The sequence below is a fragment of the Cuculus canorus genome, chromosome 2, assembly GCF_017976375.1.
Source record: "Cuculus canorus isolate bCucCan1 chromosome 2, bCucCan1.pri, whole genome shotgun sequence".
NCBI lineage: Eukaryota > Metazoa > Chordata > Aves > Cuculiformes > Cuculidae > Cuculus > Cuculus canorus.
The window spans coordinates 51,160,266-51,173,177 of record NC_071402.1 but is presented as its reverse complement, the minus strand read 5'-3'; the positions used below and the strand labels follow the sequence as shown (position 1 = coordinate 51,173,177).

The 12,912-nt window shown below is 37.1% G+C and overlaps 1 protein-coding gene across 2 annotated transcripts in view; it reads left to right on the top strand.

Annotated features, from left to right (window-relative positions):
- Positions 1 to 12,912, top strand: part of YES1 (YES proto-oncogene 1, Src family tyrosine kinase) — a 50,997-nt gene that overhangs the window by 31,485 nt on the left and 6,600 nt on the right. For both annotated transcript variants that reach the window (XM_054059790.1, XM_054059791.1), the window contains exons 2-8: positions 2,751 to 3,023; positions 7,375 to 7,474; positions 8,558 to 8,656; positions 11,617 to 11,720; positions 11,918 to 12,067; positions 12,285 to 12,440; positions 12,714 to 12,893. In XM_054059790.1, coding sequence (XP_053915765.1) covers positions 2,759 to 3,023; positions 7,375 to 7,474; positions 8,558 to 8,656; positions 11,617 to 11,720; positions 11,918 to 12,067; positions 12,285 to 12,440; positions 12,714 to 12,893 — 1,054 coding nt within the window. In that variant the 5' untranslated portion in view covers positions 2,751 to 2,758. The remainder of the gene's footprint in view (positions 1 to 2,750; positions 3,024 to 7,374; positions 7,475 to 8,557; positions 8,657 to 11,616; positions 11,721 to 11,917; positions 12,068 to 12,284; positions 12,441 to 12,713; positions 12,894 to 12,912) is intronic.

The following is a 12,912-nucleotide window of genomic DNA, read 5'->3' as shown; positions in this document are numbered from 1 at the left end:
TTATGTTATCTTCCCTTCTCTCAGTCCTCTAATTCCAACTCATAAATGATATGCAGTATTTTATAGTAATTCCCACCTATGTTTTTGACTTTTAAAAGCTAAGGAGTTTGCTTCCTTTCCGTGGGCCCGCAGTTACAAAAGCAGAGCTTTTAAATTTTTGTCTGCTTATTTCCGAATGTTTTTCTCTTTGAAGTGCTGATGGAATCTCTCTTGTTAATCTCTTTAACCCCTGAAAGAAGATTAACTTAACAGTGAAGTGGCTGGGGAGGGGAGAAGCCAGGGAGAGGCCGGCTGTTGTCTAGAACAAATTCAGGTCTTCAATAAAGGCTTTTATTTTTCTTTTTCCTTTTTACAGCACTCAAGTATACCAATGGTAACTTCTGCTGCTGACCACAGCTTATGCGGGTGAGCCTCTACAGGCGATAGCAGTTGTAATTGCAGTACAGGGCAGCATCGGCTGTTTGGTCAAATCAGCAATCTCATGGACAGAATCCAGCAGTTTTACTGAACTTGACAAATTGTTTTCTATCTTTCTTTTTTGATCTCAAAGTCTTATCAGCCTGTTAGAAGCTAACCATATGCCAGAAGTAAGGGAGGAAAAATATTTGTGATGAATGCTTAATAGTACAAATGTCCTTACATTTTCCTTTTAATATACTTTATTAACTTAAGTAGTGTGCTGAGCTTTTGAATTGTGTATGATGCTTAACTTCCAACTAAAGGCAAAGAATCGGTACTATTAGCAAACACATTTTCACAAAGGTGATTGGACTTGTATTCGGTGCTAGCAAAAATTTTAGTTGCAGTTTTTTAAAGCGAATCAAAGAAATACACCTGAAAGTAAGGCAAGAATTCACATGAGGCAGCCACATGGCCCCCCAAAAAGTGGTTCAAATTACAGCATCTGTTTGCAGTGGCAGAGAAACTGAAAAGGATGTGATTTGGTGTTTGATTTGTATCATGAATTAACAATTTGCTTTTTTACTGTAGATTGTCAGACTTTAAGGTATTTAGATGCATTGCATTCCTCATGCATGTATGTGAGTCTTCGTCTTTTAACTTTTGTGCACAATTGATAAGTTGGTATCTGAAGTAAAAAACTAAGTGTATATGGCGTGCATTTTGTGTTGATTCAATGTTCCATGTAAAACTCTATTTATTTAGACAAGATTTGTAACAATGCAGTCATTTGATGCTGTTGCTCCTTATTTTTACACCAGTAATTGTATTACATTAGAGTGTTAGTGGCTGAAATGTCAAGGCAAACATTCTTAATTTTATGAGCGGTAAATTTCATATGGTGTTTTACCAGCTATGGACTTTATTCTTTCCAGGAATTCTGATTCACAGTTCTTGAGGCAATTACAGTATCTTTAATACTGTAATGGTTAGTTATACAGAGAGAAGTGGTTTCTCTCAGCGTGACCGTATTAAGGCTTTGATTAGTAAGGCTTACTTTGTTTCGTATTTCTGTGTCTAATAGTTAACAAGGTAAGAGAGAATTGAAAAGGAAAAAAATAGGCCCAGAATGGAAATGTTTCCTTAATTGTGAGAGCCCGTAAAACTAATGTATTTATCAAAAAACATTTTTAATGCTTTCAGACTGCTGCTGTTTGGGGTTTTTTTAGCTGATTCATTACAGAATGTGGAGCAGCTGATTTTTATTTCTGTAGAGTTGTCTACTTTTGGAATTAAAGTAGATTTTAGACTCTTCTTTTCCCCCAAGCATATAGGCATTTTCATGTTGGAGTATTGCTGCATCTAATAGAGAATCCTGTTGTCTTCCCGATTTGTTTCCCAGCTGGAGTAAGCCAGAAAATGCCTGCTATCAGTTGTCACCACCTGATAAATGGCAGGTGGTGACTTCTTAAGATGCAGTCATTTTAATTGTTGGTGATACACAAGTCTCCTCTCCGATTACCTCCATCAGCAGGTAATAGGTGTGCCTGTACTAAGTAGCTTTGGCACAGTCTGCCTGTAGTGACAGCTGGTGGCAATCTTGGGCTGTCAGGGCTATAACTTGTCACCTGTCCAGCGCAGTTTAGTTTCTAAACTACTATAGATGTTGTAATTACTACGCAATTTTTTTTTTCCTGATTCTCATTAGAATTGGAGCTTGACTTTATCCTCTGACTGTGAATATCCTAGGTGTGTTTGCAAGTTGTACTTTGCGGCCTGGTGATAGATGAAAACTGCTCTGTATCTTTAAAGATATTAGTTTTAATACCACCAGTAGGTCAGGACCTTATTGCACAGGCATTTAAAAAAGAAAGCAGGAATGCCCCACTTGCTTCCTTCATACAGTTGCTTTGGATTTCCTTCTTAAAAATGGCTCAGGATTTGTCACCTCTGTTTCCTTTTCCATCCTGCTATAGAAGACTTAAGTGTCTTTTCCTCATCTGTTGCCTGACTCCATCTTTTTTTTCTTTATTTCTTTCCATTTTTTTCTTTTTTAGCAATTAAAGTCCACCAGGGAACTGGAATGAAGAATAATTGAAATGTACTGTTAGTATGTGTTGTTGTAAGGGAAAATAATGACGTTTTCTCTAGTATACAAGTGACTTAAAATTTAATCCAGAACACTTTTTCGTCAAAGTTTATAAACTGCACATAGGAGCATTTCCTGGGGGTTGTTTTAGGTTTTTTTAACCAGTAATAAATTGGCATTTTTAGTAACTTCTTGGTAATCTTCTTTGTTAACTATCAAAAGATACAACATAGAAATGAACTTTTTCCTCTCATTCTCACAGAAGCAACCATGGGGTGCATTAAAAGCAAAGAAGATAAAGGTCCAGCCATGAAATACAGAACTGATAATACTCCAGAACCTGTTATTTCCCACGTCAGCCATTATGGGTCAGACTCCAGCCAAGCAACACAGTCACCGTCAATAAAGGGATCAGCAGTTAATTTTAATAGTCATTCCATGACTCCTTTTGGAGGGCCCTCAGGAATGACACCCTTTGGAGGAGCATCATCTTCATTTTCAGCTGTGCCAAGTCCATATCCTAGTACTTTAACAGGTGAGCGTTACATAAAATGGTGGTGGTGGTGGTGTTATGATTATTCTTGTTGCTTGACAATCATATTAAAAAAAAAAAAATACTATGACCCCTTGCCACACAGAATGAAATTGCAAATTTAAAATAAACAGCCTTTTAGGATTTCTGATTTTCAGTATCTTTACTGCTCAGAAAATGATTCAGCCCAAATTGACTAGTGACTACGGATTGAGGGTTGGGTGTTTAGGTGCTTTGTTTTGGTGGGTGATTTTAGGATCACAGCACAGAGAAATTTGAGACTTAAAGGAAGTAGTGGGAATAGTTGATAAAATTGCGTTAGCAGTTCTAAGCCAGATCTGCGGGGGATAACGGCTTTCAACTTTTGGAGAGAGGTGCAAAATGAAAAACTTCAGGTTCAGGAACTCAACATTTTAAACTGATTTTCAGACTTACTTGAATAGTTGTAAGTTACTTACATTAATGCAACACTGAATCCCTTAATTTATAAAGCTAAACAGGATATACTGTATATTCCATGTACTTTACTATATGAACAATATGTGTGAAACAGAAGAGCAGACTTCTCATTGTCAGAGGTCACATTAAAACTGAAGTTAAAAATGTAAAACTAGAATTTACAAGGCACAGAGACCTTCTTGGCTGGGATATAAAGTCTCTGAAGATACAGTAATATGCACACTTGATGTTATAAACCCACCTTTATATCAAAATCTTAAAACTTCATTACAAAAGCATTGATTTTGTGCACAGGGCTAATTACAGTAGTTATGCTGGATATTTTTGAGAGGGAGCTGTACTTTATTCTTTCTTTGTGAGAGAGAGGAAGGAGTAATTTATTTGTTTAGAAGCGTTGCAGAGACAGGTCACAAAACAAGGTAAATAATTCCTTATTAATCTATTTATAGGTTTTCCACAAACTTCTCCTGTTAGTGCAATCATAGTGATGAAATGTTTGCTGCATTATGGTGGTATTTAGAATCTTGTAAACACAAGATATTTGAGATCTGTGGAAACCTGCTTCATCCTTGACATTAAGGAATTCAGGAAATCAAATATGAATTGTCATGCAATGATCACCTCATATTCCCTTTTTTTGGAATTCATTAAAAATACCCCAAATAGTTAAAATGTGCATCTATTCTGTCTCAAAATGTTTGAGTCAGCTCTGAATCCCCTTTTTGGATGAGCATAAACAGAAATTAAGGACAGCATTTCTATTTATTCATTAGCTCTACTAAGTAAACTTTATCACACTTAAAGAAATCTTCATCTCCTCCAAGAACCTCTGTGTATTTCTTCTTACTAAATCTGTTTCTTCATTCACTTGGGAATCCCCAGTAGTGCATGCAGGCACTCTTAGGTATTAACCAGACATCAGGGATGTCGTCTGCCAGCAAGTACCACAAATCCTTTGTTTCAGAGACCAGAAGGGATGTTCTCTTGCCAGTCCCTATTCCTGCTGATAGTTAAGCATGTTATATCTTGGATCAGAGTCAACAGGAGAGATATCTCATGAAAAGATAGTCTTGAATCTCATCAGTGTGGATTCAGTTATCAGCAGGCAGACTGATTTGGGTGAACATCCCCATTGTTTTGGGATCAGGTAAAATGATATTGCATATTCCTCCTTGTCTTGTAAACCAGCCCATCCACAAACAAATGCACCTTAAATAAAAAAAAAAAAAAACAAACAAAAATGCACCAGCAATTGTTTGGTACATTCAGTACTGATTTTAAGATCAATCAAAATTTGGTGGTTTTGTGAATGAATAAGGTTCTTCATCTGGCTGTAAGCTTTCTGTATTTGTGATGAGTAGAACACTGAATCATGTTCTGTGGCCCTTTGTTTTGCAAGAGAGGAGAATAGATGGGCGTGTCAAACAGGACATAACTGTCAGTAGTACTTACCCAGTCCATCCGTGTTGTCTGACAAAAGGATGATATCGTTGTCATCATGGCCTGTAGTGAGGCTGAAAAGATTTGAGCCATCTTTTATTCTTCCAGAGCAGAACAGGAGAAGAAAATGAGTTAGTCACATTGCTCCTGTGTTACGCATTCTCGGTCATCAAATGCTTTGAATTCATAGAATCAGAACAGATAAATGGACCGCTCTTCTTGCCTTCCATGAAGTCACGTAAGCACTAGTGCTCAATAGTCCTCGTGCTGAACGAGGAAGTAAAGTCTTCTTTCTAAACCAGTCCTAGATTAGCTGATGGGAATACTGAACTAATGAAAGGATAACCTGTAAGGGAAATTCTATGACCGCAAATAGCTTGAACAGCTAAACTAGATCACCATATAGTGATTTGGAAAGAAAACGGCTGCAAGAGTCCTCAAAAATCATTTGAGTGGTATCTCTTTGTTTGTTTTACTCTGTGCTGATACTGTTCTCCTGAAATATTTTATTATTCCTTGCTATGAAATAAATAATACTTGTGAGAATAAAAAGAGCTTTTATGGTAGCTGAAGGACTGAAGTCAAAACTTTTTTTGGGTTATATAAGCTTTTCCAATTCTTTAAAAATAGAGTACACAAATATTGATAATTACAGATAATTCTCTTATTGCATAGTTTACATTTGAATACATTACTTCAACTAGTGCTACAATGTGTAGAAGAATTAATCTTTTTTGTTCCCATGTTAGTATCTTTGTAGATGCATGGTTTGTTTCAAAGTTCTTGGCATCTTCCAGTTTCTTTATATGCAGTTAAAAACTTTTGTAATACTGTGACTTCAGGGCATTGATTTTCTTCATCTGCTGAAGAACTCTGGGGGATGGTTTATTTCTGTAACATTTGGTTTCTATTTGTGTGAATATGGTCTATATCCCCAAAATTTTCTTGCTCTGTGTGGCAGTTCGTGTCATCAAAATAGTGCAGTAACATAGTACTGCAGGCAAAAATTGGTAGACCTGTGTTGATTTTTAAGTCAGACTAGCAACTGTTAACTTCTAGAGAAGTTTCTAATTCATTTTCAGTTCATAAATCACACTTTAAAAAAAAATAAAAATGCTCAATTATTCTAACCTCCTATGGGGATTTTTTGTTCCGTTTCTTCCTAGAGGAACTGTAAATTCATTTCCAGCTGAGATCTGCTGAGATAATGTAATAACAGAAGGTCTCTAAATCAAATGAAAATATTTAAGTGATTAGGAGCTCTTACCTCAGAAATTATACATTGCAAAAGAATATTAGATGTAGACAATACCTGTTGCATTATGTATTCTTCCGTTCTCATCACTGTCATGTTAACTGTAAGATCTAAAATCAGATGCAACGTGTTTCTGTTGGTCTTCCATGTATACCCCTGCTACATATACGTACACGTTAGAGGTGTAATATTATACATTTGAAAATAAGTTATTGCCTGTACTATCATTAGGCTTCCTGAATGTCCATTAGACTATGAAATAGCATTTCTAGAGTCTGGATTGCCCATCTGCAGTTTTCTCTTTTAATTTTCTCCTGATTGTGGTACTCTGTTCTTTATTTTTGCTTATAGCTTGTACGTCTCATATAATCTGTTCTCTTTTCCCTCTTGCAGTTTTCTAGATTAGTTTCTTTAATTATGGTAGTTCTCCTGCTGAAAGTATAGGACCTTCCCTACCATCCATTTCTCACATAAGTATCCTGCTTGTGGGAAGTGTCCGACAGCATGCCCTATTCAAGAAGCGGAAGCAAATTCCTTAGTGTTTGTGGAGTGCAACCACTGGTCCTGTGATGTATCTCGGTCCTTGTTCTCTAGACTAATGCACTGATGGATCATCCCCAGCAAGGGTCTGCTTCACTGACAGGAAGACTTTGTGGAATTAAAAAAAAACTGTAGTCCTAAAGCACAGAAATGTCTTTGTCCCTAACAGAATACTTTTTATTTCTGATTCATTTCCTACAGTAGATATTAAATGTTTACCAGAAAGTTGATAAAACATCACTTATTTATAGCAAAGTTCAACAGGAGATTAATTCTGTAAAAATTAGTGGCTTATGTTTCACCGTTGTGGTGGTGTAGATCTTCTAGAATTTTATTTCTTAACACGAAGCCAGCTTTTTTTTCCGGTGATGTGTTGTGCAGGTTACTGTACATAAGTGCTCTAATTATTAAAGTATTTCGAGTGATGTATCTAGCTGCCTCTTGTGGTGTGGAAGCCTATTTTCGGGTAGTATGTTTACAGGCTTTACTCTGTCTTAATAAATGAGATGATTAGTGATCCAGCTTTCAAAATGAGATGCAACCCAGAATGTTTATTTGCTTCCAAATCAAAATTCATGTGTTTGTTTCACAGACATGTCCTTAAATCAAGTGTTGCAGTGTCACTGCTATATCATGTGGATTTTTTTCCTTTTTCATAAGGTGGCGTTACTGTATTTGTGGCCTTATATGATTATGAAGCTAGAACTACAGATGACCTTTCATTTAAGAAGGGTGAACGGTTCCAGATAATAAATAACACGTAAGTGTTCTCATTCACAGACTTCACTTGGTTGTTATTGAGAACAAACAGATAACTCTTCTTGAAATCTGTGCATCCTAGTTCATCGACGAGGCTTTTTACTTGAATATATGCAATGTTCAACAAGCATGAGATTATAATATTGATGCTGATAAGACAATAACCTTTCAGGCAGAAGGCAGGGTTTGAATGCAGATGTAGAACTGTAGTGACTGGGACAGCCCTAAGCTGCCTCCTCCTGGGCTGGTTGGATGTCATCCTTCCACTCCCTACTGCAGTGAGGCACAGCTGCCCGCTGTGGGGCAGCGGGGGTGCAAATACAGGTGGTCCAACCCCTTGCACGTGTTCTCTGACAGGTTTCCATATGACGGGGAAGTGGGAGCAGCTGGCAGCACAGCATTGCCCTGCAAATGCCAGGGGTAAACACCTTAGCTGTAGGCAGGGAATTCTGGCTGCGGAAGTCATCTAGCTGGCCTCCACAGCAAAGCCACACTTGGATAACTTAGAAGTAGTTTGATAGTCTAGTTTAATTGCAGTAGCATTACAGTATTACGGCCTGATTTCTAGAAGGCTAGTGGAAAGGAAATAATTTGTTTGCCTTGGAGATTTGTTTACAGGCAGCTTTTGGCTGAGTTCTAATTCATACATGTAACAATTTTCATTCATCCAGTTCTCTAATAATGTCACTCACTATCAGTGTACAGGCAGAATAATCTGGGAGAGGCAGATGAAGACTAGAGAACTGGGCAGCTTACCTGCTCATCTCTGCCGTAAAACATTTTGTTCCAGGTTTGTATTTGGCATGTATAGATAAAATCCTTTTACATTAAAAATAAAGAAAAACAACATTTAAAATACAAAATTCCACTAAGAAGCATTTGTTTTGCTTACAACAAAAAGAAAAATATATTTAGGTGCAGCGCAAACTATTTTCAGTGCCTCTAATTAAAATAGTATTACCTAAATTTAACCTTCCTTTCAAATGTGAGGATGTTACAGCTGCTAGAAATGTGAGGATGTTACAGCTGCTAGAGAATTGTGTATTGTTTATATGTGGAATTAATAACTGATGTTGCATTGCAGGGAAGGAGACTGGTGGGAAGCAAGATCCATTGCTACGGGAAAAACGGGCTACATCCCCAGCAATTATGTAGCTCCTGCAGACTCCATTCAGGCAGAAGAGTAAGACATTGTAACCTGTCGATGTGTTCTTATACATTCTACACTTTATGTCCCGTGGTGATACTATTCCTTTAATTCAGTGTCTGTAACATTAAAGAGTACAGTAGTATGATACTAAAAATTAGAGGATAGCAATATATTTGGATGATGTCAGAGGTATAAATATTAGTAAGCGCAAGGTGAACACTCAAGTTTTATGCCTGCTTGCTATATGTAAAGCTAGAGGAAAAGGGATGGGAGAATGCAATAATGAAGATAAGAATTGGAGGGCATACATTTCCTATAAAACAAAAATGGTTATTTTTTACTTAAGAGTTCACACAGCATCACCTCTAGGTTTTTGTCCTTAATTTTGCCAGACACTAATTCAAGGACAGCTATATCCTAGGTAGCAGCTAATTTTACATTCAAAAAAAAAACAGTTGTGTGAACAGTTATTGCTAATCTTTTGATTTATAACAGCTTTTTCTGGTGACAAAGTTTTTAGTCACACTAAGAACTACTATAAATTAGGAAAATTGTGTTGTTTTGGGTACCAGTACTTCCTACAAAGATCCCAGAGCACTTACAGAATCACATAAAGTTACGATGGTATACCTGTTTCGAGGTATTAGTTTGTTGTACTAGAAATACAAAGCTCCACAGCTCTTGCTTCAGCATACAGGCATGGTACTGCCAATAAGTAATTCCCTGATATGTGATCTGTGCCCTTCTGTGTTTGCTGCTGCACTTCTGGGGAAAGTACCCAATTTCCAAGATGCTTCCTGAATCTTAGGCTGAGACTTCAGTATGTTATTGCTATTCTCGCCTGGCTCTTTGATGCAATCACTTTTCCATAGCAAAGATGCGCTGTTATTTTATGCCCTTGAGTTTCAGCTGCTTTTAAAATTTTTGGCTTCAGATTTTTTGAAAAAAGGTTGAGGGCTTTTCTTTTAAACTATACAATAAAAGCATAGTGCCGTTACAGTAACAGTGATGGTAGAATGGAAACGATAGCACTTTGCAAACTAAGAATACAGTACTTCTGAAAAGAAAGTAGTGCTCCTAAAGACTGGTGAACAGGGTGGTGGGATTTGTTGTAGGTTTATGTGATGACTGGAGGTGAGAGTGAGGGTTGATGAGTGGGGAAGCTTTTTTAAACTGACTATTTTAAAAAAAAACAGTGCTAATCTTCTTAAATATTACCACAGCATTTGGAATAGAGTACATTTGCTTTAGACTTCATTTGTTAGTCCTGGGCTTTGATAGCATTTATGTGATCGCTGTTGGAGTTAAAATTTCAAAATACACAGCCCTAAGTTGCTAGGATTTTCTTTAAGTGGTCTTTTCCAAGCCTGAAGGCATTTATATCACAAACTGCTTATGGTGGGATACATATTATCAGTGTGTCTTTTGAATGATGCCATGACATAAACGTTTAATGCTCATGAAAAGAACGAGTAAACCATACGATTATTTTATAGGTAATGAAATAAAATAGCACTTTACAATATAGTTTGTAAATTGTTGTAGTAGGCTGGGGAAGAGGCATTTTCATGTCAAGCAATTAACTAGGGTTCAAGTCTGCTTCAGTAAGAGTATAGGCTACATCCAAATTTTCTCAAGTGTATGTACTCTCATATCCAAGTCTAACTTTGCACATCTGCTTAAACAGTCAAACTGCAAATACAATAAAAAGTAAGAATAAATTTCAAATCCCCAACTGATTGCACAGACCATTCTGTTTACAGGCAACAAAATGATCCTACCTATCTTTTTTTTGCTTGCAAAATGTTTCACCCCAAAAAACATTTTTTGTAGCAGTTTCCAATTCTACTTCTCTTCTCCCAACACTTGGAAGACATATTTGCTTGAGGCTGTGATGGTTCCAAATGAAAATGTATGAAACTTAGACTTTGCATCAGTCTTTAAATTCTGTGTCATATTATCAAAATGAAATAACACTTATAACTGCATTTTAAATTCTGGGTATTCATTAGGAGGCGGACTTTAAAATTATCACTGGCTCAGGGCAGAACTCTGTGCAGGCTGTTCATCAGGATAATCACACTTTTTGGGAGCGTAGAAGAAGATATTTCTTTTGTGAAAGAACTTAAGGCAAAGAAGAAATGCAGGTGTTCTAAAACATCTGTGTACTTTTTGGTACCAGAATGATGCAACAAAACTGGAGTGTTACTCATTGAGAAGTAAATGATACTACAGAGTTGTTTCTCAATGATCAGTAGCAAGTGCTCCCTCTACTGCCTCCTGTCCTTCTCCACCCCAGCAGAAGTTGAAACAAGGGAGGTTCCAGCTGGATATAAGAAACAACCTTTTTATCCTAAGGACAGCCAGCCACGGGCACAGGTTGCCCAGGTTGGCTGTGCAGGGTCCGTCCTTCTAGGTATTCAAGCCAGGAGTGGCAACAACGTCAGTACACAGGTCTGATCTCACAGATGACCCTGCCTGCAGCAGCAGGCTGAACCAGGGACTTCGCAAGAGTCCCTTCCAACCCAAATGAACCTGTGATCCAATGATATTTATGCACACCTTCTGCGTTAAATGTAGTCTTCTAACATGTAGTCAAAATATCTTAAGAGAACGTAGTTTCAGCTGCTGTAGTTTTCAGTGTGCTAAGTGTGTAATCTGATTCAGCTCAATCTGTGAATTTAACCAGAAGAAAGATGTTACTTTCAGTGTTAAGTACTGCTCATGTCCATTGTTAAGCCATCAGGAAGACATCGTATTTGCAGATAGAGGCCTCTTTCTATTGTTTGCAAAATATGTGTAAATTAGAGTCATATAGATATAGAGCATCTTAATCATTTGATTATATGGATGTCATTACTTCTGTTGATCTGTAACTGTTTTAGCATATTAGTAGTCCAGTCAATGCTTAAGATTCCTAAATTTTGTATTTATATAGTTAAAAAAAGCATAGGAAGCTTTTACTTACACCTATTTCCTTGAAAATTTTCTAGGTGGTATTTTGGTAAGATGGGCAGGAAGGATGCAGAAAGGCTGCTTTTAAATCCTGGGAACCAGCGTGGTATTTTCTTAGTAAGAGAAAGCGAAACCACTAAAGGTATGTATATTTATGTATATCTCTCCTCCACCATCTCACACCCCCACCCCCAAGGTGAAGATAATAACTGATTTTATGTCTATAACATTATATGTGTACATGTTCCCCACATGTGTGTGTATAATGATAGTTGGGGAGATACGTTAAATATGTTCTTCAATTTTTTGGTGAAGAACCAAGTATGACTTGTTTCCTAGGTGCTTACTCCCTTTCCATACGTGACTGGGATGAGGTCAGAGGTGATAATGTGAAACACTACAAAATCAGAAAACTTGACAATGGTGGATACTATATCACAACCAGAGCACAATTTGAATCTCTACAGAAGTTGGTGAAGCACTACAGAGGTGAGCCCAAGTTCTAGTGTCCCAATACTACCTTGTGCCTATAATGGGGAAGAAAAATTGTGTATGCAGCTTATTTTTAAAATTCACTATTATAAAATTTGGTTTTTATTTTGACAAAGAGTAAATGGACTAATCCTTTTTATCAGCATTAGGATGTTACTTTTGTTACAATCATACCCCTGCTTAATGAGAAAGCTTATTTTTTTCCATTTTGCAGAACATGCTGATGGGCTGTGTCATAAGCTAACAACTGTGTGTCCCACTGTGAAACCACAAACACAGGGACTAGCAAAAGATGCCTGGGAAATTCCTAGAGAATCTTTGAGGCTGGAAGTTAAATTGGGCCAAGGATGTTTTGGCGAAGTATGGATGGGTAAGAACTTAATGTGATGCCTTTCAGTAGTTCATGTGAATGTTTTTTAGTAGTATCTTAAGTAAATCAGTATTGGGATCTGAAAAGATAATCTGATAAAGAATTGAAGAGGAAAAGTACCAATTACTATCAGTCCCATAAAGGTAAAAGTAATATTCAATATCACTGTCACTTGTAATGTTGGATTACAAAACAGAAGCAAACGGCAAACAGCTTGAGCAGAAAATCTCTTCAGTATTGCAGAGGTAAATAATAGCTAATTTGTTTCTCTAGGAACTTGGAATGGAACCACAAAAGTAGCGATCAAGACACTAAAACCTGGTACTATGATGCCGGAAGCTTTCCTGCAGGAGGCTCAGATCATGAAGAAACTACGACATGACAAGCTTGTTCCACTATATGCTGTTGTTTCTGAGGAACCAATCTACATCGTCACTGAATTCATGACAAAAGGTGCGTAGCAACATAGTTT